Source organism: Pectinophora gossypiella, chromosome Z (genome assembly GCF_024362695.1).
Source record: "Pectinophora gossypiella chromosome Z, ilPecGoss1.1, whole genome shotgun sequence".
Lineage (NCBI taxonomy): Eukaryota > Metazoa > Arthropoda > Insecta > Lepidoptera > Gelechiidae > Pectinophora > Pectinophora gossypiella.
The window spans coordinates 10006227-10029221 of NC_065433.1; the positions used below are offsets into that span (position 1 = coordinate 10006227).

Consider the following 22995-nt stretch of genomic DNA (forward strand, 5'->3'; position numbering starts at 1 on the left):
GATAATATTCACTTTTAATATAAATGAATGATTAATAAATAAAGAAGTTGAAATTATATTTGAGTTTTATTGAACGTTTTTTTATTCATAAACCTAGTTTTCGAGTAGGTACAGTTAAAGCCATTTCTATAGGAACACACACACCCTATTAATTAATGGGCATGAAACTCAGATATGGTCAAGGTGGATGTGACCATCAAATTAGGCAGATCAGACATCATAAAATATACCTACAATCTGAACCTATAATATTAAAAACCCATTGTGCTTTGTACAATTATATTTACTATCACATCATTATTTCAATAAATACTAGTAATTTATATTGTTCAATGTTTTGTAATTTATGTAGTTCTTTTTACTGCAGCGATTTGAAGATATTGGCACGGTTCTCTCAGCCACCACGAAAAGAAAAAGATATAAAATTTACGCGTATATTTATTATGTTTATATACGATTTCGAAGTTTTTTTAATAGACAACATAGCTGAACAAGACGGCTTCTATACGCATGAGTAACCCCCTCGTGTGATAAAAACATTAATGAAATAAATAAGTAATATACAATCTAAAGGTAACCACATGTTGCAAACAGAGTTGGGCAAAATTTATTGGAGTGACCAATAACGAATAAAGTTTTACTCGTTACTCGCGAATAATAAATAATAAACGAAATTTCATTTATTAAAAAATATTCTAATGACGGAAAAGCAAGTGTAGATAGATCTGCCTAGGCAGATCATGATGTGACATCATTTCGTGATTTGCCAGTCTAATACCCGCCATATCGTTTAAAGCATAACGTTTGACGATATGCACGGACATTTTTGGGCAAATCGATTCTGTAAAGTGACCAAAGTATTAGCACATTGTCTTTTAATTAAAATTATAATAATAATATTAAATTACATAATAGTAAACCTATACCTATATAGTGTTAAATAATAATTACAATAACTTTATTAATAATTAAATTTATTTTAATGAATAACTAAAATAACATCAATGATAGGTAATTTAAAAACTTTATTTTTTGTTTATTTAGTAGTTAATTGATTATTTTATTTACACAATTAATTATAATGAAAATAATATTAATTTTAATTCAAAAAACATCTGATAGGTACTGCCTACGTAAAAATATTATTTAATAAAAAAATATTTTAATTAAAATTAATTATATTCTGTGACTAATTTATATTTTGGTCACCATACAGACTTATGACGCCGCTATTTTTCTCGCACATATACATGTATAGTATACACACACGCCAATGTGCCAAGTGACTAGCACGGCAAAATAATTGGCCATAACACAAAATGCCCGCAGCACAACATGATCTGCTCAGGCAGATCACGAGCGGCCCAGTACACATACACCGTAAGATACGTTATTATTTCTTTACAAGTATTCATAATTGTTTCATGACTACTCTGCCTTCAAATAATGTTTTCCGAAAATATTATATTTAAATATTCGCACAAATAGTTATAAGTATGTAACGTAATTATTCTGTGAATTATTATTTATTCGAATAATCCCAACTCTGGTTACGTGCCACCATCAATACAACTATATTTGCTATATATAGGAAACGTTCGGAGATCTTTTCCCAGAGCATTTTTCCTGTACACATTTTTTTTTTAATTTTCGGCATGATGGCGGAGAGAAACGGTGCCACATAGTGAAATCTTCAAACCCGTTAGTTTACATACAATACTAATTAAGGGTAAAATGGTATACAAACATTGAAATGCCACACATTACAATAATTTAGTGGATAGAGACATTAATTGATTTTTTTAAGAAGGCACTGCTATTACTTATTCATGACACTATTGTTCAAGCAGGGCACTGTCTCAGGAACTCCTCATCGAAGTAAGCGATGGTTACAGTCATGTCATCCCTGAACATGCGGCTGACGTCGGGCGCGAGGCTCAGCAGCTGTGACAGCCGCGCGTGGTCCACGCCGTACTCCGTGCCTCCGATCGCATGACGGATCAAGTGTGTGGCTGCATTCCTATCCTTAGGCTTACTCTTTAAACTCTCTTTCCTATGAAGAAGTAGCTCATTAATATCTCCAAGTTGAATATCTTTCTTTGGCAGTTTCAATGGATTAAAGTGAACTTTACCCTTCATATGTTCACCAACAAGCTTCACTGCTTGAAGTGGAGTCAACATATCCCAAATACCATCTGAGGCAATGATTAAAAACTTATCTTTAGGAGTCAGTCGATGATATAATATATCCGGCTTTGCTGTGAGGTAGGGGGGAGTGTGATAGTTTTGCGGGATTGCCTTTGGACCAAGAAATGGCACTGCAACATCAGCCAAAGTTTTCTCCGGCCACTTGTACCTGTAATCCCCGATGCTGCGTAGTGGGGCCAACTCCCCAAGCAGTCGGTCTCTCCTGATCACTGTTTTTCGCTCCTCAACCGGGTGTTCATTCCAAATTCTTCTCAATTCGTCATAGTTTTCGGAATTGTGTTCTTTTGTTATTTTTTTCGCAATCCATTCATTGTCTTCAGTCATCACTCCAAGCACAGCATTACAATCTCCTATATTTGCAACATGCAAGTGAGGTCCATCTATATGCGACACGCAGGCAACAGCGCCGGACAGAGCCACTGATAATGTTTTAGTATTTATGTCACCTTTTTCTTTAAAAGGTTCTAAAACTTCTTTAGACAAATCATCATCTAATTTTAGAATAGCCTTCTCTAAACTAATGGGAACATCTGGCTCTTGCGCTTTTTCTACTAGTTCAGCTATATATTTATTAAAACTATTTTCATAAATTACTTTCAAATCTCCTACAATTTCAGCCTGAAATGAAAGAAATCAAAATTTAGCACAGTGTAATCACCAATATGTTTGTTTGTTTGTTAGTGAATGTTTTAGATGTTCAAAGTAAACTTTATGACTTACATTATCATTATATGTTTCAAGCAAACTAGGTCTTGTTTGCTTCCTGGCATATTCTTTTAGATGCTGGATGGGAAGGAGGGCAGCCGCAATGTAGTATAACATCCTCTTGGATATCACTTGAGCACAAGCCGGACCACCATGCCCATCATACACACCCATTAGCAAACCTGTTAACATCATGGATATTTACTAAAACATCAAGTCCTCTAATTTAATAAAAAAATATTGCAGAGAAATATGAATAATTACCTACTGTACTAGTGTAACATCGGTGAGTTTTTCCACAATTAATAACATATTCAAGTGATCTGTGGGTGGTGTTAAGTGAACAAATGAACATATGCCCATAGTAAGCCAGCACCACCCTCCACGCAACACCAATGCTGCTAAGGTAAATAACTTTTGTTCTGGCACGAAACCTGGAGAAGTCATTCAGCAAGTGGGATCCGAGTACTAGTACTATTGATGATAATCGTTTAATACATCATTATACTTTGTATTAACTGAGAAGCTAGGTTTATTTAGGCATTTATCAGGAGGGATTAATTATTTTCAATAAAAAGAAAATATTGAATTATTATGTTTTTTTAATTATGTTCTGCTTTCCACAAAAAGATCCTAATTCAATTCCTAAGATTTCATATCTCACCCCCCCCATTAATATAAGTCTGGCAAAGCTAGCCGATACCTAAATAAAATAAGGCACTATCATAATTATGACAGAATATAAAAAATAAGGATTTCAAAAAATGCAAAAACTAATAAAAACAGCAGGCATACCTGTTGTCATCTTGCATTTTGCTTCACTCCTGGTATCCTCAATGGGGCTATTAGAAGCCAACTGATTGGAATCATATGACTTGACTGAACCCTCTGTAAACTCCAAATTGAACTCATTCTTGCGCAGTGTAGTGGTGACCTAGAAAATAATCACATAAATATTATGACTACTGCAAAAGAGAAGAAATATTAGACCACTTTATATCCCTAAATCAATTCACTGTACTGATTGGCAAACATATTTCAATTACTACTACTATCTCTTTATACCATGTTAGTGACATCATTACGTATACTAAGGGGGGTGATTCAGACCATGATTCTGAGTTAATATCAAGTGAAATTTTACATCGCAAAATTCATGATTTTTTAAAATTATTTTCAATTCTATACTTTTGCGACTGAAAATTCCACTTTATATTAACTCACAATAATGAGCTGAACTATCCCCCTTAGTATTTGTTATGATGTCTCTTAGACCCGGTACCAGTTCGTACAGGTAGCCATACAAGTAGATATGGGTGTTAGGCACACCGTAACAAATACTGAGGGGAATGACGAGAAAATGATTCTGAGTTCATATTAAGTGGAATTTCCTGTCAGAAAATTAATGAAAACTTTTGCTCTTTGATTTTTTTTCCGTTCCATACTTTTGTGACGGAAAATTCACTTGATATCAACTACAATCATCGGCTGAATCATCCATCAGTTTTCGTAACGATCTCACTAACACCCTGTATAGATATATAGTATAGTAGCAGCTAGACTCGACAGTATACTTCTTGAACTTTTAAACATATAACATTGATTAAATTGTAAAATTGATTGAGACAGATTTTTTTGATATTTAAATTTAATTTTTTTATTACATGAAATTTTGAGTGTTTACATTAAGTACACCTATATACTAACAATATATATATACTACATTAGTTCGGGGACCTCTAGCAACTGACACTGTATCTCTCCTTTTCTCTTAATTTGTGTATTATGTATGGTGCTTCAATAAAGATTTTATGTACAGTCACAATCCTCAGCAGTAAGGAATTGAAAAAATAATAATAAGAGAGTATAGTTGCAAATTATTTTATTTGAATGAACAAAATCATAACATTATGAGTTTTAGGGGTAGGTTTAGGGGTAGGGACAGGGAATAGTTTAGTTTTCAAAACATAACTAGTTTCTATTTTGAATTTTATAATGATACAAAATCATTCAAGATGACGGGAGGTGTCTAACTGAAGCATGAATGAATTTAGAAGGTTAAGAAAATAACATAAACAAAATAAATAGATGTGATGATCTATAAATTTACGAGGAGAACTATAATATAGTATTTATAGTATTTTACACTTCTGTGGGATGTAACTTACTTCTTGAGGCGACAAAGCAACTGTGACATCTTTCTGACCCTGGCAGACGCGAGAGGATGTGCTGATCAGCCGATTGCAGGCTGGTGCATGTCCAAAAACACCACGATATTCAAGTTTTTGTACTCGACACCAATGACTAATCAAACTGTATCTAAACCTCAGATCTAATTTTAGATATGTGTTCCAAAATACATTTATAGAAGGGCAATTCATATTTACGAGGGTTAGCCGGGCATATTATGCAATCACTGCACTGTTTATATTCACTAACACATTGAATATTTTATGACATGGAAAAATTAAGAACATTAATTTATTATATTAAAAAAAGCTAGGTAATTTATGAATGTTTAAACTGAAATTTTCCAAATATATCCTTAGGACATCGCGCAACCTTTTTGACATTTCAAAATTCAAATATCACTTAAATTTGTCAATGTAAAAAAAAATATTGATAAAATCTTTTACTTTCATAAGTGTATACTTAACAAATACATATTTTTAAATGAATCGTACGTACTCGATTAGAATTATATTTCCTCTTTCTGTTTTTTATTATCAATAAATATTATTTAAAAACATTTTTATTGTTTAATTTCCATCTCACTGAAGTAATATGTGTATCCGAACTCCATCAATATATCGAACGAGTGCGATGAACGAGCGAGACAAAACTACGCATGCGCGATTTATATCGAGTGGTCTACCATTTCTTCAAGTCTGTATTAAAAAAAAAATCATATAAAACCATTATTACTTTTATAAATTATTAATTTTAAACAGGGAACAAAACAACTAATTTCAGTTAGTATTATTTATATAAATATGTTTGTATAAACCTAAAAATTATTATGTGAAATTATAACATGGCTCGAATTCGATTGCTTTAAGAATAGAGCACCGAAAGAAAAAGAAAGAGAACGCATGCGCAGTGCGCTGCGCATGTCGAATTCGTCATTCATCGTTCGCTTTGGCCGACATTGGAGAACAGTCATTTACTAAATCTACCGATTTTTGCCAACGAGTTATTAGTTTTAATAATTCAAAATGCCTAACCAGGTGTTAACCATAGAGCCTCAAAACGAGCTCAAATTTAAAGGTAAGCATCTCATCGTTTTATAATGTGTGAACTGCGAAGTGCTGCACTGAAACTTAGGCAGCATACATAGGTCGCGAGCTAGCTGCTGACAAATGGAGTTTCTATTTCCAGATATCGGCGTTTTGTCGGGGTGCGGTTTTTTTCGCATTTTCCCTATTTTACACCGCAAACACTTAATTTAAACTTCACTTGTAAGCTCAATCTAGCCAAAGAATTAATTAGTGACCGTGATCCTTGATATTCGCGTTCACTGTAGAAATGAGTAATGGTGAACTCATAGGTCTTGATAGCTCATCGATGCTTATATCGTATTGTGTCCTGTCAACGTATGTTACTGTTATTTGATTACGAGTTTCACTATCGTAATTAATATAGGATCGATAAACACCGTTTTACCCACATTGTTCTACAGTTACGCGCCTATTATTCAGTTGGTATGTCTATATATATAGATATATACCTACATCTCATTGTCCTAAAAGAATATGTTAGTTAGTGTTTATAACCGGCATGTTCAGTGCCCTTTTTTAAAATTAAAGCTAACTGTGGAATAGTATTTATTCAAAAACACATTACTGCATAAGGAAACCCTAAATATGTAGGTATCTAATCATCTATTGTTTCATGATAAATGTGTGGGTAGGATTGAGTTTTATTTACATTTCTTGTAAAGTAGGTAGAACTTAAAAAAGTAGGATTACTGAAAAGATACTTGTAACCTATGGCTAGGTTCTACATGTGTCTACACCCAGCGGGATCCCCTGTCTGGGAGACATAAGAGTGATGCAGAGAATTAGATCTGGATTTTTTCTACTGAATTATGCTGAAAACAGAATTTGTTCCGTTAAAAAAATGGAAATAGAAAGTTTTCTAACCGACCTCCAGCCAGCGGGATATTTACCAAAGTCTGATAAAGTATAAATTGGTATTAACTTTTAGATCTGTATTTATTCTGTTCAACAAAACAAAAATACTTCTGACATCCTTACTTCAGCTACAATCAAGCTGCAATGAAACCTCCAGTCAGCGGACTTTTTCTCTCACAGCTTCAATTTGTACCTGATACATAGTTTTTTTTGATGATGTTTTTGATTTGAGATGTCAGAAGTATTTTTTTTTGTTTTGTTGAACAGAATAAATACAGATCTAAAAGTTAATACCAATTTATACTTCATCAGAATTAACTTTGGTAAATATCCCGCTGGCTGGAGGTCGGTTAGAAAACTTGGTATTTCCGTTTTTTTAACGGAACAAATTCTGTTTTCAGCATAATTCAGTAGAACAAATCCAGATCTAATTCTCTGCATCACTCTTATGTCTCCCAGACAGGGGATCCCGCTGAGTATAGACACATAGGTTCTACTCCAGATGAATATGGTTCTTGTATATTGTTAGTTCACAAAATTATCTAAATGTGTACTTTACCTACTACCCACCCCTATGATTTTAATAGTAAGAAATCTCAATCCATCAAAGCCCATCAGAAGTATGCATTCAAGCTATGTTCTCCAAAAATAATATAGATGGCATTGTACAGATTTAACATGATAATTACCTATTTTATCATTGCTCATAGGTCCATCATTATTCAAAAATATATATAATATAATATAATGTACTGGCAGAAGCATAGGTATACGTATAAGAATAATGAGAGATTTCTAGCTAGGTACATTCCCCAAAAAAATATAGATATGATGATGATGATGAGTGCTGTGTGCCTTCATTTAACCTTCTAATATTATGGATAACAGACATTTGCATCTTTTTTTTGTGAATGATGACCCTTGCTATTACACCCAGGTACAACACAGCTACCACCCATTTTTATTCTGATCAAAATAAAGAGAAGCTAGGTATATAGGTAGCAACATAATTATATACCATATCTGATCCAAATATCAACTTGAAGCTTGAAGTTGCAGTTTTGTTTTATCTCATCACTAATTATGTTGTTCTTTAAATGCCCATTTTAGATTGCTACATATATTATATACCTACACACATTTTAGATAATACTAGGAGTTTTAATTACGAATTTTATTATATAATCAAATATTAAAAAATGTCTTTAGTTGTAGATTATCAAGGAACACTTATTAAAAGTTGAGGTTCTATTTTAATCCATAATATCAATAATAATCTACAATCACTTTATAGTCATCTTCAGAATGGCGCGTGTTTTTGTTTATGTTTGACAATCAATCATAATCATTATTTAAGACAGAAACAATGTTACTGAAAGTATTTGCTACTTAGATTGATATAGCTATTCTTATTTTTTCTGATGATATACTGGGGGATTAAAATAGCCACATCGAAGCAATTCATCAAGAAAGCAATATTGTTATTTGACATTTGTTTGCATGGCTAACTTTTATATGCGCAAATGACAAATTGCAATATTGCTTTCTTAGATTAATTGCTTCTATGAGGCCATTTTAAGCCCCCAATTCATTTTCGAGCTAGATCCCTATGACATCATAGGGGAGGTACAGGCAAAAATACATTTAATTTTAACATAATTAAGCATGACACCTGCATAACAGATATAAAATATATAAGATAGTTTAGTTAGTTCTTAGCATTACTTTAAAAAATGATCTTTTTTACATGAAAATCATTAAATCAAAACTATCCTTAAAAATAAAAGCTTAGTTAGCAAGTTATATTATATTATCAACAAAACTATACACATCTAAATATATTACCATTACTTTCAACAATAAGTCATCTTAAACCTACTACATAAGGTATTTTTATTTACTAGACATTGAAATCATCTATAATATCATGTGGCTCAGAATCTAAAGGCGTATCGTTTCACAATGCTAAACTGCCTCGATAAATGATGTCACTTCCGAATATTTATTATTTAATTATCATAGATCGCGAACCCTCTTTTCAGTAAATAATATCTAACTGAATAATATTATAAATGATGAAAGAAATATACAATTTCAGAGATCTCGTTGACGCCATTTAGTGAAGTAATATTTTTTTAACCTTGTAACGTTGCGCCTTTAATAATATTGTTCTTTTTTTTACCTAAACTGATAAATTACGTTATATATATATGTATGATATAATACGGATAATCATTTACCAAAAAGTTGACATAACTTTTACCATGTTAGTAGAACACTTGAATCTTATTGTGAGGTCGCAAGTTTGAATCCCAGCACGTGCCTAAACCAATGATTTACGAATTTCTTTTCAAATTCACGTTTGAGGCTCACATTCCCGGAAATGCGATTCGGAGGTATGTGACCTAACCTGTATTGGGCTGATTGTCCTTTCGCGGGTTGGAAGGACAGACAGACAGTCGCTTCTGTAAAAAACCGAACCTGTGAAATCTTCAGGTTAGGTAAGCGGACCCTGTGAAAACGGGAAGACGCTAAGAGATGTGAGACATAAATTTTTCAACTTATGCACTATCTATAGTTTCTGATCATGATTAAAATAGGTAGGTATTATTTGAAATCACAGAAGATTATAATTCAAGGGCATACTAGAAAGGCAATGGCCCCGATTCCTGCAAACACCGCCTAATTTTATTTTAAGTTATATCCGTCATTTTCATATCCGTCGAAAAGGAAAGGGACGGATGATTCACAGCTCTTAATTTTAGGAAGAATGATTGACTGACGTAAAATTTTTAGACGGTTGGTTTAGATTTGTGCTTAAAATTGACGTGTGTTCCATAAATTTTATGCTTGTCGATTACCCGTCCCTTTCCTTTTCGGCGGATAAGAAAATGACAGATATAACTTAAAATAAAATTAGATGGTATTTACAGGAATTAGCACCAATATATAGTTTGTTTTAATCTTGACATCATCATAACTGTAATGCATTGTCAACGAGTAGCTGCCTAAGGATATGAATGTGCATAACTTCTTCACAGTTTACACCTTTCATTAATTTGTGACTTAGTGCAATAACTGCACTTTGCAATTTATGCGTGTCTTGAGAGATATAGTCAATATTATTGATTGTTTTAGTTGATTCCTCAGGACTATTCGAGCAGGGGTATACCACATACTTACGACTGATAAACCCCAGCACGGATACAGTGCTCTTCAAGATAAAGACTACTGCACCAAAGAAGTATTGCGTTCGTCCCAATTCTGGAATACTGGAACCTAACTCCAAAGTGGATATTGCCAGTAAGTCACGCCTACAACCATAACCGTAATGTAATATATTGATATCTCTGTACTACAGTGAATACCAGTATGGAGTCATAATAAATTGATTGTATACCTTGACCTTTCATAATCGCGTTAAGTTTAGATAAAGTTATTATGACAATTAAGTTTAAAAACCTTGTCACTTCCAGTCACTCCACAACCTGTCTATGTGGATCCGAATGAAAAACATAAACATAAGTTTATGGTGCAAAGTGTCATCGCGCCAGAGGGCAAGACTAACATAGATCAAGTAGTAAGTGTACTTCAAGATACATTCCAATAACGTAAAAGTAAATAGGATTCAATGAATTAACGGTTCTTTATTTATTTTCAGTGGAAGGAGATCAGTCCAGATCAGCTCATGGACTACAAGTTGAAGTGCGTGTTTGAGACTCCACGTGGTACTAATCTCAATGTAAGCAGCAATCATTAACAAAGGTTTATAAATAGACATATTACACCACTTTGTATAAACATAACTGTAAATTTTGATAATCAGGATGCCGGAGACAACGTGGCCCAGAACGAGGTCACAAAGAAGAGAGTAGCAGTGGCTGAAGATACTAAATCGTCGACAAAGGTAACTTAAATGTTATTTTATTTAGTGTGGTGATTAACTGTTTAACTTATTAACTAAAGAGTTCCCTAGCCCTAAATAAATATTTTATTATGTCTAATTCAAACTGATGATTCATAAAGACCCCTCACAATGACGTTTCTCGAGTGTGAGCGTTTGTCGATATAGTACCGTTCCGCAGACACAATCATTTACAAAATAGCAGACCAGGAATCTACTGTTGGCTTTGCTGTTAAAAATAATGATAATTATAAGTAATTAATGAAGAAAATAAAATTATTAAAAAGTTTGCGATTAAAGGCGGTTTAGTGTCATGCGGATTTATTCAACACTTGCAAAGAACTTTTTCAAATGTGTATTTTATTTCAAAGCTTGACATGCGCACGGGACTAACCTAGTACGCCAGCGTTCATTTTACTGTCACACGGTACACACGTACGTGTTGTACTATCGAAATGAATGTTGGTTCTGAACTGAGTGATTAGTTCCGTATTTTGTATAGTGTATAAACAGTACATATTTATGGAACACACATTAACTACTACGGGCGTTTTTTAATTGTAAATACACTATAGTGGCGCGAACGGCGCATCTGCGTTGCGCGAACGCGAGCGTGAAGAGACTTACACAATATGGTAAACAAAACAAGTAACATAATAATGAGAAAGCTATCATTTTATTCAGACATTCAAACAAACGCATCTATCTTCCGTTTGGATTATTTCCAAAATTATGAATATGTCAAGTTTGTAAATTTTCGACTGAAACTAAATCTATGATGATTTTATCCAGATATATGGAACTCTTTATGCATGAAATAAGGTATATGTTTATATGTAGTGTTTGTCTGCTTTTTTATTTTATTTGCCCGTTATCCATTCATAACGCGTGTTCAAATAAAAGTCATAACATTATTATAACCCATTAAGCCATTAAAGCCAGCACCTTATGTTCGCCATTTAAAGCTGCTTGTGACATGTCAGTTTCCATTTATTTATTTTCAGTGATGGAACTCTGAAATATCTCTTTAAATATTGATGTGAACGCCACATTCAGCATCATTGGGTGAAGTCCAAGCTTGGCATGTTGATAAAATTTTCTTTCAGGATGCCGTAGAAGGTTTCATCCAGAATGAAGCAAAGCGGAAGGATGAAGACCACACAACCGGATCTTTAAACAATAAAACGGTACCCTTTTTTTATTATAAATATGAATGTTGCACTTCAAAGTTAATATAATCACAAATAAACTGCATCTCCAATTAAAAAGTTAAGATCCGTGTCTTTCCAGTTTTTTTTCTTTTTTTATTGTAAACTAAAAAACTTCCAAGAAATTAACTAAAATATTTTCATTAAAGACATCAAGAAAAATATATATTTTTAACGTTAAGGCATTTGCATGAAACAACTGAACAAACAATCTGCAATGAAACCATTTAATCGATTACTGTTTGTTGCCTCGCAATCAAGAGCTATTGGTTAGGTTAGAACACATTCGTATTTGCCACTCATTTCAACATATTTTGCTGCCTTAAATGTTCATAGTGAATGTAACTTAAGGAGTGTCCAACAACTGATTGATCACGCGATGACAAATTGTTTTTTAAAAGAAGAGAACATTTTAATTTCAAGTTTTCTTTATTGCACTTAAAAGTACGTCACGAGACATTGGCGTAAAAATAGATGAGTATAGGTTTTCTAGAACCAACAAAGAAGGGATGTACTGTACAGCCTGCAGGCTGATTCGCGCTACATCGCGTACTGTATAAATTACCTAATTATAATTAGGTTAGGTATATCATTATTTGTACGATAAAATTCTCTTTTAAACTTCATTTATTTTGTGTGATTTGTACTACGCGACGATTATAAGTGTAAGCGACCGCAGTACAGACAACAGATTCCCATCAGTCGGCAGTTGCTCGCAAGTTGCATTTAGCTTATCAAAGTGGTTGCGAGTCACGGTGCCGGGTGATAGCGCGAATCCGCCGCTGGCTGGACTAACTCTAAATGTGCCGTTAATTATAAATTTAAGAGTACACGCACTTTGTTCATTACAAACCGCATGTTTATTTATTATTTGCAATAGTATTTGTGTAACAGGATGGCAGTAGCACACAACATTATATTTTTTATGTATATTTTTTATTATTACAGACTTTGCCCAAGTCCGAAAACGTGGAAAATGATCTGCAAAAAGCTGCTTCTGAGGTTATTCTTTTGAGGGAGGAGGAAAGCAAATTAAGACAAGAAAACTTGCAGTTAAAAGTGAGTTTACAGTGTGCTTTATTTTTATTCTTTTCCGGGATTGTTTTAATTTGTGTTTTTGTTAGTTTATTGCAAAGCGAATGACCTATTTATTAAATTTTCTTCTACCTTACTGAAACTTTGGATATAATAAGAGGAGATCCATGTGTTAAATATCTTCCACGTGGGCGCCCTACTTCCGTATATCTGTTTTTGTGCAATGCAGAGAGTGCAAACTGGATATAGTATAACAATGTTCGGAGCCGGAATTTTCAATATACTTATTACATGAAAACTGAAAATACGTCTGAGTACCATGTGCTAATAACTACGAACAGAAATACTTTAAAATTGATCATATCTCCAAGGAAATTGACGACTCTTTGTATAGAAATCTGAAAGTCTCATTAAAACTTATTTTGAACGTTAGGTATATAAGTAATAATTATTTCTATTACAATGCCGACTAGACCCATATTTTGGACCCACCGTTTTAGCCCCTTTATTTTGTACATAACAGCCTCCGTGGTCTAGTGGGTAGAGCGTTAGGCTCACGATCTGGAGGTCCGGGTTCGATTCCCGATGGGGACATTATCGAAATCACTTTGTGAGACTGTCCTTTGTAAGGACTTTTCAGGCTTGAATCACCTGATTGTCCGAAAAACTAAGATGATTCCGTGCTTCGGAGGGCACGTTAAGCCGTTGGTCCCGGCTATTAGCCGTAAAAACACCTCCACCAACCCGCAGTGGAGCAGCGTGGTGGAGTATGCTCCATACCCCCTCCGGTTGATTGAGGGGAGGCCTGTGCCCAGCATTGGGACGTATATAGGCTGTTGATGAACGCGCTCCACACTATAGTAGGCCATGGCCCTGACTTTCCTAGATTTGTACTGCTGAACACGAATGTATCTCACTTCATATTGAAATATGGTACTATTTGATAATAAATTCAAATTTGGAAATGTAAACTATATGATCAATGTAATTGTTAAGGGGAGGTCATTGCTCAGCAGTGGGTCTTATAGCCTAAATAATGTGTATTGATGAATAAAGCTGGAGTTTTTCAAATCAGATCAATGATTAATGATGCTGAAGTTTACAAAATAACATACAAGCTAATTAATACAAATGTATGGTATGAATTGTCATAACGTGTATTAACAACGCCCAATGTTATGTTTAGTTGCTAAGCGAATATACTTGTAACCTTTCATTGCAAGCGAAAATCAACGCGTATATGTTTATGTCAACATGTAAATTATGGTATGAAAAGACTCGCACAACGGTCCGCAATTTCATGATGTACTAAATATACAGGAGTTTATAATTCTAAGTCTTCAGTTATTATGTTTGAACCAATGTTGTTGAGCATACCCACCTTGATTTTAACACCAAGTGCAATTTCAAGTTGTCTTCTTGGTACCTTATGTTTCTACCCACCCCTATAGTGGTTAAGAGCGTGTACATGCAAATAAAACACAAACAGCATATGTATAAGCCGTGGTAGCCCAGTACGTAGAACGCTTGCCTCTCACTTTGAGGTCGCAGGTTCGAATCCAGCACTGGCCTAAACCAATGATTGTCGAAATTATTATCACGTGCTCAACGGTGAAGGAAAACGTCGTGAGGAAACCCACATTCCCGAGAAATGCATTTTCGGAGGTGTGACCTAACCTGTATTGAGCTGGTTTTCCCTTCGCTGGTTGGAAGGTCATACAGGCAGTCGCTTCTGTAAAAAAGCCGGACCTGTCAAATCTTCAGGTCAGGTAAGCGGACCCTTTGAAAAACGGGATAATGCTAGGGAGATGATGAAACAGCTTATCCATCTCACTGCTGCGCACAGGTCTCTCCTCCATTAAAGGGGGATAGAACACAGGTATCCCACCTCGCTACTCCACTGCGGGTTGGTGAAGGTATTTGAGCTGGTCAACCCATTCGTCTAGAGTTTTCAAGCCGCTTGCAGGCCGACTTGCCGTGACAACTGTTAACATGTTTCCAATAAAATGATTATGAAAATTGCAACATACAGTGCAGTGCACACATTATTACCCAACCTGACCGTTAAGACCGCGGCTCATTTTATTATTATAAATTGCTCCTGTCCCATGCAGGTGCTTCACTTCTTATTATGAATTGTCATTCAACAGTACACCAGCCATTCTGACCAAAAAAATCTGTATGGGGAACTGTTGATGTTTTTAAAATTTTACACGTTGATGTTATTTTGTGTAATATTTCTTTTTTTTGCATTACATTGCGAATGATAATCCAAATGATTTCGGAAATAGAAAATTCTTAGCGTGAATAACTGTATTTAAACTGTTGGATACATGTAAGGATGTATTTCCAGGAACAGTTGCTGCGTCTACGCCAGTCGGCGGGTGACGGGCGCCTACCGCGCCGCCACTCGTACGGGCCCGAGAAGAGCGCGCAGGTCGCGCTCATGCCGTGGGTCATGACCGCGGTGGGCATGGCGATCCTCGGCATCATCATCGGCAAGTTCCTCATGTGAATTGGTCTCCCGAGCCCCGCGGTGACCCGACAACACCTCACCGATACCGCTGTTACACCACTCCCAATGCATCCTTCTCGCACAAGGCAGCTTCACCAGTTTAGTGGCCTCTCTCTGACCTCAAGCCGCACTCGCGCTTTCGGCACATTACAACACTACCATTGTAATGTACAGCCCCCTTCCAATGTTCTGCCTTTACCATATTTTTAAATTATGGTTTTAACATGTTTTTTGTAATTATGTTTACCACATTAACCATTCCATTGACATTGTTACCCTCTAAACTAACCCGATTTGGTGACCAGATGTTTTATTATAGTTTAAACTATTAGTATTCACAATATTTGTATATTAATTATGTTTTTCTTCCATTTAGTCGTCACGTATGTCAAAATTCGCATGTAAAGGACACATTTGTAAATCATTCATCATCATGAGTTTGTATAAAGTTTTGATTAAAATTCGTTCACATTTGTATGTATGTCACAATCATTGAGATAACTAAATCTATAGTACCCAAACAGATTGTTGCGAACCACACATCTTGTGCCCACGTAGCTCTTTGCTATTTTTTATTAATTATATATTAAGGAACCAAAGTTTGAATTAGATGACATACAGCCCTTATTGTTTTCAACTTATATAAGGCTAATAAGTACTTAATTTACGGGAACTCTGGAAACATTTTGAGGCGAGGAGAACACATCACTTTCTTACTGCACTAAAAATTGGTTCATTTCTGAAACTACAAAACATTATCTGATCTATTGAGACTAAATAAACAGCTAATAACACTAAATTTTAATCTCTTCTCAATACTCTACTCAATTTCAAGTTTAATGTTGAATAATATTTTTTTTTATTTGTATGCAACACATTGTTCATTAAAGCAGATATGACGAATTAATATATATATCCTGAATGATGTTTCAAGATTCCTGTAGTTTTCCTAATCTGGACTCTCTGTACGGTAAAACTTACAACTGGCATGGTTTGTCTGTGTTATAATAAATGGTCAATACTGGCAGGATACACAATATCTCTAACTCGCCTTGTGAGTAAATAAAATATTCTTTCCCTTCCCTAAATTACATATCATAGCCTTATAGTGAAAAACCACGTAAGCCGTTTTGTTTAATCAGATTCTGATGTTGTTTTCGATTTCTTTAAATTAATATATTCAATGCAGGTACAAATTTTTACCTGGATTGAAACTATCTTCTCTATAACGAGTTTCGTTATTAAAAATCACATCCGAATATTGTTTTCACTATAAGGCGATATATGAATATATGACGAAAATTACTGAATGCGTTTCCATTATATACTTCTATCTTCTTCTTGTTATTTTCATCTTCTTTTATCTTGGAAGTGTTATCCTGCACTCAGTACTCACGGCATACATATCCGGAACATAACACCGGCCGAAGCGAAACTGCTTGAAGAGAATATATAAATTATCATAAATGAGTGCGACATTCATACTTTTACTATGTAGGTATTGTATTAAACTGAATCGTTAGCATTAAATTGTATACATTTTCTGATAAGCACATCTGTCATATTGTAATAGAGAACTATTAGATGTTTTTACAGTACTCGATAAATTGTATAAAGTATTGCAACTGTAGTTCGGTGGCTCTATGAAACTGTAAATCAAATAGTTTTCTCACACTGATAGTGTATACCTTTCCTATCGGTTTTTTATCGGAATTAATATTACAGATTAAATGTGTATTTTTGAAGTGGCAAATGGCGGATTTTGAGAGAAACAATAGTATCTATTCTTTGCTGGAATTACTTGTGTAATATTTTAAAATTAAGCTTTCTGGTAGTTAATAAAGGAAGTGATTTCAACACGCCTTTTACGGAAATTAATGTATCAGCTCTTATAGCCGTTACATGTGCCGCTATGAAGATAATAGTTACAATAGGAATATAGTATAAATATAAAATAATGTATATGTACTTGGAAGCTTAACAAAGCAATTTAATAATTAGTATTTTTTAAAATTTACTGTGCCTACATGTTTATAATAAACCGATGTTATCTTAATTTATTACAACGAATTTAAGTTTTTTCTGATATTGGTTTCCACGCCAACGTCACCACATAGATGGTTTAGCAAGAAGGTGATAATTTTGTTGGTAAAGTAAAACGCGTATAAGTGTTAGTATTAAACAGCATGTGCACAGCGGGAGTGAAAACAGCTCGTGAGGATGTTCGCTTTTCCTAAATCTTGGGTTAGATGCTACCGGAGTGGCTGTAGCCGAGCCAGGGGCGCACCTGATCGTTATTTACTGACTTGTACACACCCAGCGTCACGGCTCGGCTAGCGTCGAACTAATGTTACGGTGCGAAGTGCGAATTATACAAAACGTAATTGTAATTCGAACGTGGATGTACGTTTTATACGCCACCACTTTATTGTCATACTAGACGTCAACATGTCATGATTCATAGCACTTAATATTGTAGTTTTGTGTCAGTATATTTAGAAGAACTTCACTCTTGTTTATTGCATTTTTAAATTTTAATTTTGCTGTGTTACTCGTGTCTATAATATGGTGAATTGGTATTATTAATGCCGTATAAGATAAGACGAAAAAGGCATGCTCTTCAGCGACTGTCGATCATAATGTTTCATTAAATAGTAGGTACTTTATTACTCCGCTGTTAATACGGGTACATAAATTATAAAAAAGTACTTTGTGTAAAAAAAAAAACAAATTTACATTGATGTTTATACTACAAACATAATATATTTCTCCATGAGGCGTCGATAGACCCACGCCGGTATTTAGATAAACTAAGTGATTGATTGTCGTTTGTTGATTGATCATGCAACTACCCAAAATGTAAAGGTTGTATTATGCTGCGTCGCGGTAGTTTGTGAAGTCCGTTTAATGTTCGGTCAAAAATGAAAATTGTAGTGCAGAACGTCCAAAGAGCACTCTCTCCCAATTGGTAGCAAGAACAATAATATACCGGGAAAAGAGACCCACACCTTTCTTATTAAAAAGAGCATTTTTCCCGTGCGATGGAGCAGACGTGATATTTAAAAAAAATTTGAAATCTAAATGACACGATTTCGTATTAGATGACCCGTTTCTCCTGTACCTGACCTGACTATACACTATCGATCGCGATATCGCTCATACTGCTAGTTAATGTTTGTGTAATAGTGTAGTCAATGAAGGGTTTCACTTCTAACTTGCCAGGGACAGGTCCGATTTTGATTATTTTTTCTTTTGTAAGCGTACTTTTTTATATCATTTAAAATCAGAAACATCTTGACTGGCGCAAATAAATATAAAATAGAATAGAAAAAGTTTATTATATATATCGATCAAATAAAAAAATTAGTGATTTTTTTATTCTAACAAAAAATGGATTTGTACTTTTTTGATTCCGATTAGTGCCCCTAAACCGTTTTCATGTCTGTCCGTTTGTCTGTCAGAGGGTCCCATAGTTCAATCTTTAAAAGGCTGTATCTTTTGAATCATATTCGATACCTAGTTGAAATTTGTACATAATGTGCATTATTATAGCGGATATTATATCAAGTAATAAAAAAAAAACAAAGTTAAAAAATGAAGGAGACCCTCTGACAGACAAACTAACCTGTTTAGTGGCACTAATCGGGAGCCGTCTATGTACAGAATCACAGAAGTACTATAAATCCGGTTTTAAATTATATAAAAAACTACGCTTATAAAAGAAAAAATAATCAAAAAAATTTAAGTTAGGAAGGTCGGGCTTTGTTGATTCCACTATGTCTAATTGACAATTCGGTCTGTGGCTGTGTGCAAACATAGTTAAAAAAATAATTTTAAAATTACTGTATTCCATTGTTGCTTTTAATCATGTCGTATTTTTATTTTGGGAGTTGTATGTAATGGGATAGGGTCATTTGTGCATGATTCGTAGTACTTTTTTATTTTATTAACAATAGAAAAACATTTTAAAATTTCCGTATGGTATTGTTGTTATATTTAACTATTACGCTATATTGTATCGTTTTCTGAATAAAAGACTTAATTTATGAAACCGAATTTTATTTAACTCATTTCTCTAAATTTAATCATCAAACTCTATGTATTGAATACATGTTTGGTAGTGCAGCCCATGTATTATCAACGAAACCGCACCACTGTGGTGTCGTTTACAATTTTTGGCGCAGCCACTCTATCGACCAGTATCCATAGCAAAAATATAGTCCACCTTAGTCCACCAGGTGGACCATGAAAGAATATGTTTTCCCGTGGTCCACCAAGTGAACTAAACAGGTGGACCTCGGGAAAGAAGGGGAAAAATCGGGATCAGTTGCTTTTAAAAAATAAAATAAGTACCTATGTAACCTTCATTAGTGTATAAGTTCTATGAAAGCCAATAAAAAGTAACTTTGATTGAAAATCATTTTATTTAAAAGAAATATTCATTACATAAAGATTGCATCAACAATATAGATTAGCATGTTCTCTAAATACATTTGTTTTTATATGATTTATGATACTCTTCATAATTCTATACTATTGACTACATAAATTTCGAATAAAATATATATTGTGATTGAATGTTATGCAAAAGACGAAAAAGAAATTGCGAAATACAGACAATTTGGTTTTATCTACTCAGTCCTTGTCCAGAGACACTCGATGGTAGGATCCGGTCATTAGTTCTACCACTCACCATGTTACGTATGTTTAAAAAATCATGGTATCTGGACATGGCTTTACAGAACGATGTCGATGGACCCCTTCAATAAATAACTGGCTATATATATTACGCCAACGAAACTTATGTAATTCAATACAAAATTTAAACTAGTCAAAAGATAATGTAAGACTTCTGTGCTTATGAAGACACGTTAAGTCGTAGCACTTTGGGACCTATCGGCCATTAGCGTGCCGAAAATGGTTTTCTCAAATTTAAGATTCTAGTAATTTGATTGATGTAGATGGCTAGAATAATAGTTGTGTTACATATTTCAATAAATAAATATCATTCAAAATAAGATTTACTACATAAAACAGGCAATTGAAGTTAGCGTTCGAAAAAACCCTCTGAAGAACATTTTCGAAGCAACCTTTTTAACATCGTCTGTGTCTAAAATTTGAATGAAAATCTTGTAAGTATTAAACATTTTTAAAAAGCTTAAGCGTTCTTCTATTCAGGTACACAAAAATACATAACAAATACAAGAAGCACATAAAGATAAAAAATATCTGCTAATACTCTAGAAAAACACTACATTTTTTTTAATGGACATTGGAAATTACCGATGTTTCCTGGGTCGAGATATTTACTGAAATTCATTCCTTAGACTTTTAATAATAAGACATCAAAAAATCAGCTGCCCCAATCTGCCCCCCTATGATCTAGACTTATTTATGAAATCTGAAAAAATTAAAAAAATGATTTAAATTTACTTGTGTTTATTTTTTACCTTAAAATACTTAATATTACTGTTTTTCAAAATTAATATAATACTGGTAAGAAAATTAAATTAAAATTTAATACACTTTCTAAAGAATAAAATTGTTTTATAGATGGTTATAGAAATGGAAATGAATGATTTAAATAAGGTGACATTTAAACCAGAAAATAAGAGTGCATACGAATATGGCCTTTCCACTTTACACGTTTGGATCAGATGTATGGAAATGATTTTACACACATCGTACAATTTATCTTTTAATAATGGTCTGCGATTACTTCAGAAATCATTACTAATGATACTGCTCAACTTTATATTGATCGGTATAATTGGTATTATATGCCATCTTCAGTCCACAAAATGCTGATTCATGGCGAAAGTATAATAAAACACTTTGCCAATTGATCAATTATCAGAAGACGCGCAGGGGTCGCGTAACAAAGACATCATCATCAACAAATGAGGATGTCTTTCAAACATTGTTATATATCAGATCCATTAATATCAAGTGTGAGGAAAGCCAATGAAACAATAAATAGAGCTGTTTGAAGAAGCTAAGCAACTTTTAAATTTAGAACAAACTGTAATTTCATATTAATTTATTTTGTTATTATAATGTCAGCTAAGAAGTGATATTATGTATTTCTTCTCATATTCCTTATTACTTTATATTTAAGCGCCTAATTTTATTGCATTGCACAAAACAGTTAAAAATTGTAAACAAAAAAAAATCCTTTAATGTTTACAGTATTTGATAGCTGATAGTTATATTTGATGTATTCAACAATATGTATGCAAAATTTTGCGTTTCTATCTATTGCCGATTGGTCCCATAGTGCGTAGGTTCCGTCTACTATCTCAAACACCTCTACCAACCAACTCCGGAGCAGCTATCTCCCTACAGCCACCATGACAGGAGAGACACAAAACACTTCACATTGTAGTAAATAATTCGTGTAGTTTTAAAAATTCTTTGAGGTGTCACAGAATTGACACAGGTGGAACCTCCCTTACCATTCTTGTAAAGAAAAACAAGAACGCTGCTATGCAACAGAAAAGGATGCCGCTAAAAGGAAGAATTTACGATGACATTCCAAACTCTCTGGTTGCGGTGTTTGTTTATGCGATGTGACAATGTCAATCCGTCACAATATAAAGCAATGTTCATAATGTTGGCAGAAAAGTAAAGATTATTAAAAAATAATCGAAAATTAGGATTTCAAAAGTGACCAAACCAACACGAGTTTACAATTACAAATCATCAGTAGAAAGAAAGAAAGATAAAATATAGGCTAATCCTAAATTTATAATGTTCTAAAAATGCAAAAGTGTTACGCTGCTTTGGGAATTCAGTCGAGCGAGAGTCGTGAGTTTAGATTTATTTTTCATTTTATTTTTAAATTATTTATAGGTATTTGGATTAGTATATTTGTCAAGAACTAATGACATCTCAAGTAACAACAGTACCGAATTACACACTACACGAATAATTAAATGAACCTGGGCTACATGAAAGTGGACAACATAGTAACAAATAAGCATTGAGCATAGCACAATAAACAGTATTGATGCGAATCCACCACACCAATTCTGAATCAGAATAGTCTTATACACAAATAAATACCCAATATCATTTGAAAAAAAAAACCGAAAAAGTCTCACAAAATCATATAAAATAAACATATTCCTCTTTAGTTTTTTTTACAAACTACAATATATAATAACAAACGTATCCAATATACAATACAAAAAATAAAAATGGCCTACTTTTTCTTATACCTATGGCTGATGCAAGATCTGAAAATTAAACTTAGAATACTGTGCATCATCGAGATCATTTGAAATA

At 33.8% G+C, this 22995-nt stretch overlaps 2 protein-coding genes across 4 annotated transcripts; one reads left to right on the forward strand and one right to left on the reverse strand.

The window, feature by feature from the left end:
• Positions 1 to 47: 47 nt before the first annotated feature.
• On the reverse strand, positions 48 to 5498 carry LOC126379855 (pyruvate dehydrogenase [acetyl-transferring]-phosphatase 1, mitochondrial). Its single transcript, XM_050028812.1, has 4 exons — positions 5082 to 5498; positions 3709 to 3847; positions 2929 to 3095; positions 48 to 2826 (listed from the first exon to the last, which is right to left on the reverse strand). The coding sequence occupies exons 1-4, from the start codon at positions 5292 to 5294 to the stop codon at positions 1843 to 1845; spliced, it is 1503 nt and encodes a 500-aa protein (XP_049884769.1). The 5' UTR covers positions 5295 to 5498; the 3' UTR covers positions 48 to 1842.
• Positions 5499 to 6021: 523 nt separating this feature from the next.
• Positions 6022 to 19759, forward strand: LOC126379861 (vesicle-associated membrane protein-associated protein B). 3 transcript variants are annotated; one of them, XM_050028826.1, is made up of 8 exons: positions 6022 to 6180; positions 10185 to 10349; positions 10523 to 10626; positions 10708 to 10788; positions 10873 to 10953; positions 12057 to 12137; positions 13107 to 13217; positions 15547 to 19759. In XM_050028826.1, the coding sequence occupies exons 1-8, from the start codon at positions 6129 to 6131 to the stop codon at positions 15706 to 15708; spliced, it is 837 nt and encodes a 278-aa protein (XP_049884783.1). In that variant the 5' UTR covers positions 6022 to 6128; the 3' UTR covers positions 15709 to 19759. The 3 variants fall into 3 exon arrangements, with proteins under 3 accessions (XP_049884783.1, XP_049884785.1, XP_049884784.1); XM_050028827.1 differs by having other exon boundaries at positions 6028 to 6180; positions 10197 to 10349; XM_050028828.1 differs by lacking the exon at positions 12057 to 12137.
• The last annotated feature ends 3236 nt before the right edge of the window (positions 19760 to 22995 follow it).

Bases quoted from the DNA above. Each gene is read 5' to 3' on its own strand.
- LOC126379855 (XM_050028812.1), bottom strand. From the start codon at position 5,294: ATGAATTGCCCTTCTATAAATGTATTTTGGAACACATATCTAAAATTA. The intron at 3,096-3,708 runs GTATGCCTGCTG...TGATGTTAACAG, and splicing joins AAAATGCAAGATGACAACAG to GTTTGCTAATGGGTGTGTAT. The intron at 2,827-2,928 runs GTAAGTCATAAA...CTTTCATTTCAG, and splicing joins TTGAAACATATAATGATAAT to GCTGAAATTGTAGGAGATTT.
- LOC126379861 (XM_050028826.1), top strand. From the start codon at position 6,129: ATGCCTAACCAGGTGTTAACCATAGAGCCTCAAAACGAGCTCAAATTT. The intron at 6,181-10,184 runs GTAAGCATCTCA...TGATTGTTTTAG, and splicing joins AAACGAGCTCAAATTTAAAG to TTGATTCCTCAGGACTATTC. The intron at 10,789-10,872 runs GTAAGCAGCAAT...TTTGATAATCAG, and splicing joins CACGTGGTACTAATCTCAAT to GATGCCGGAGACAACGTGGC.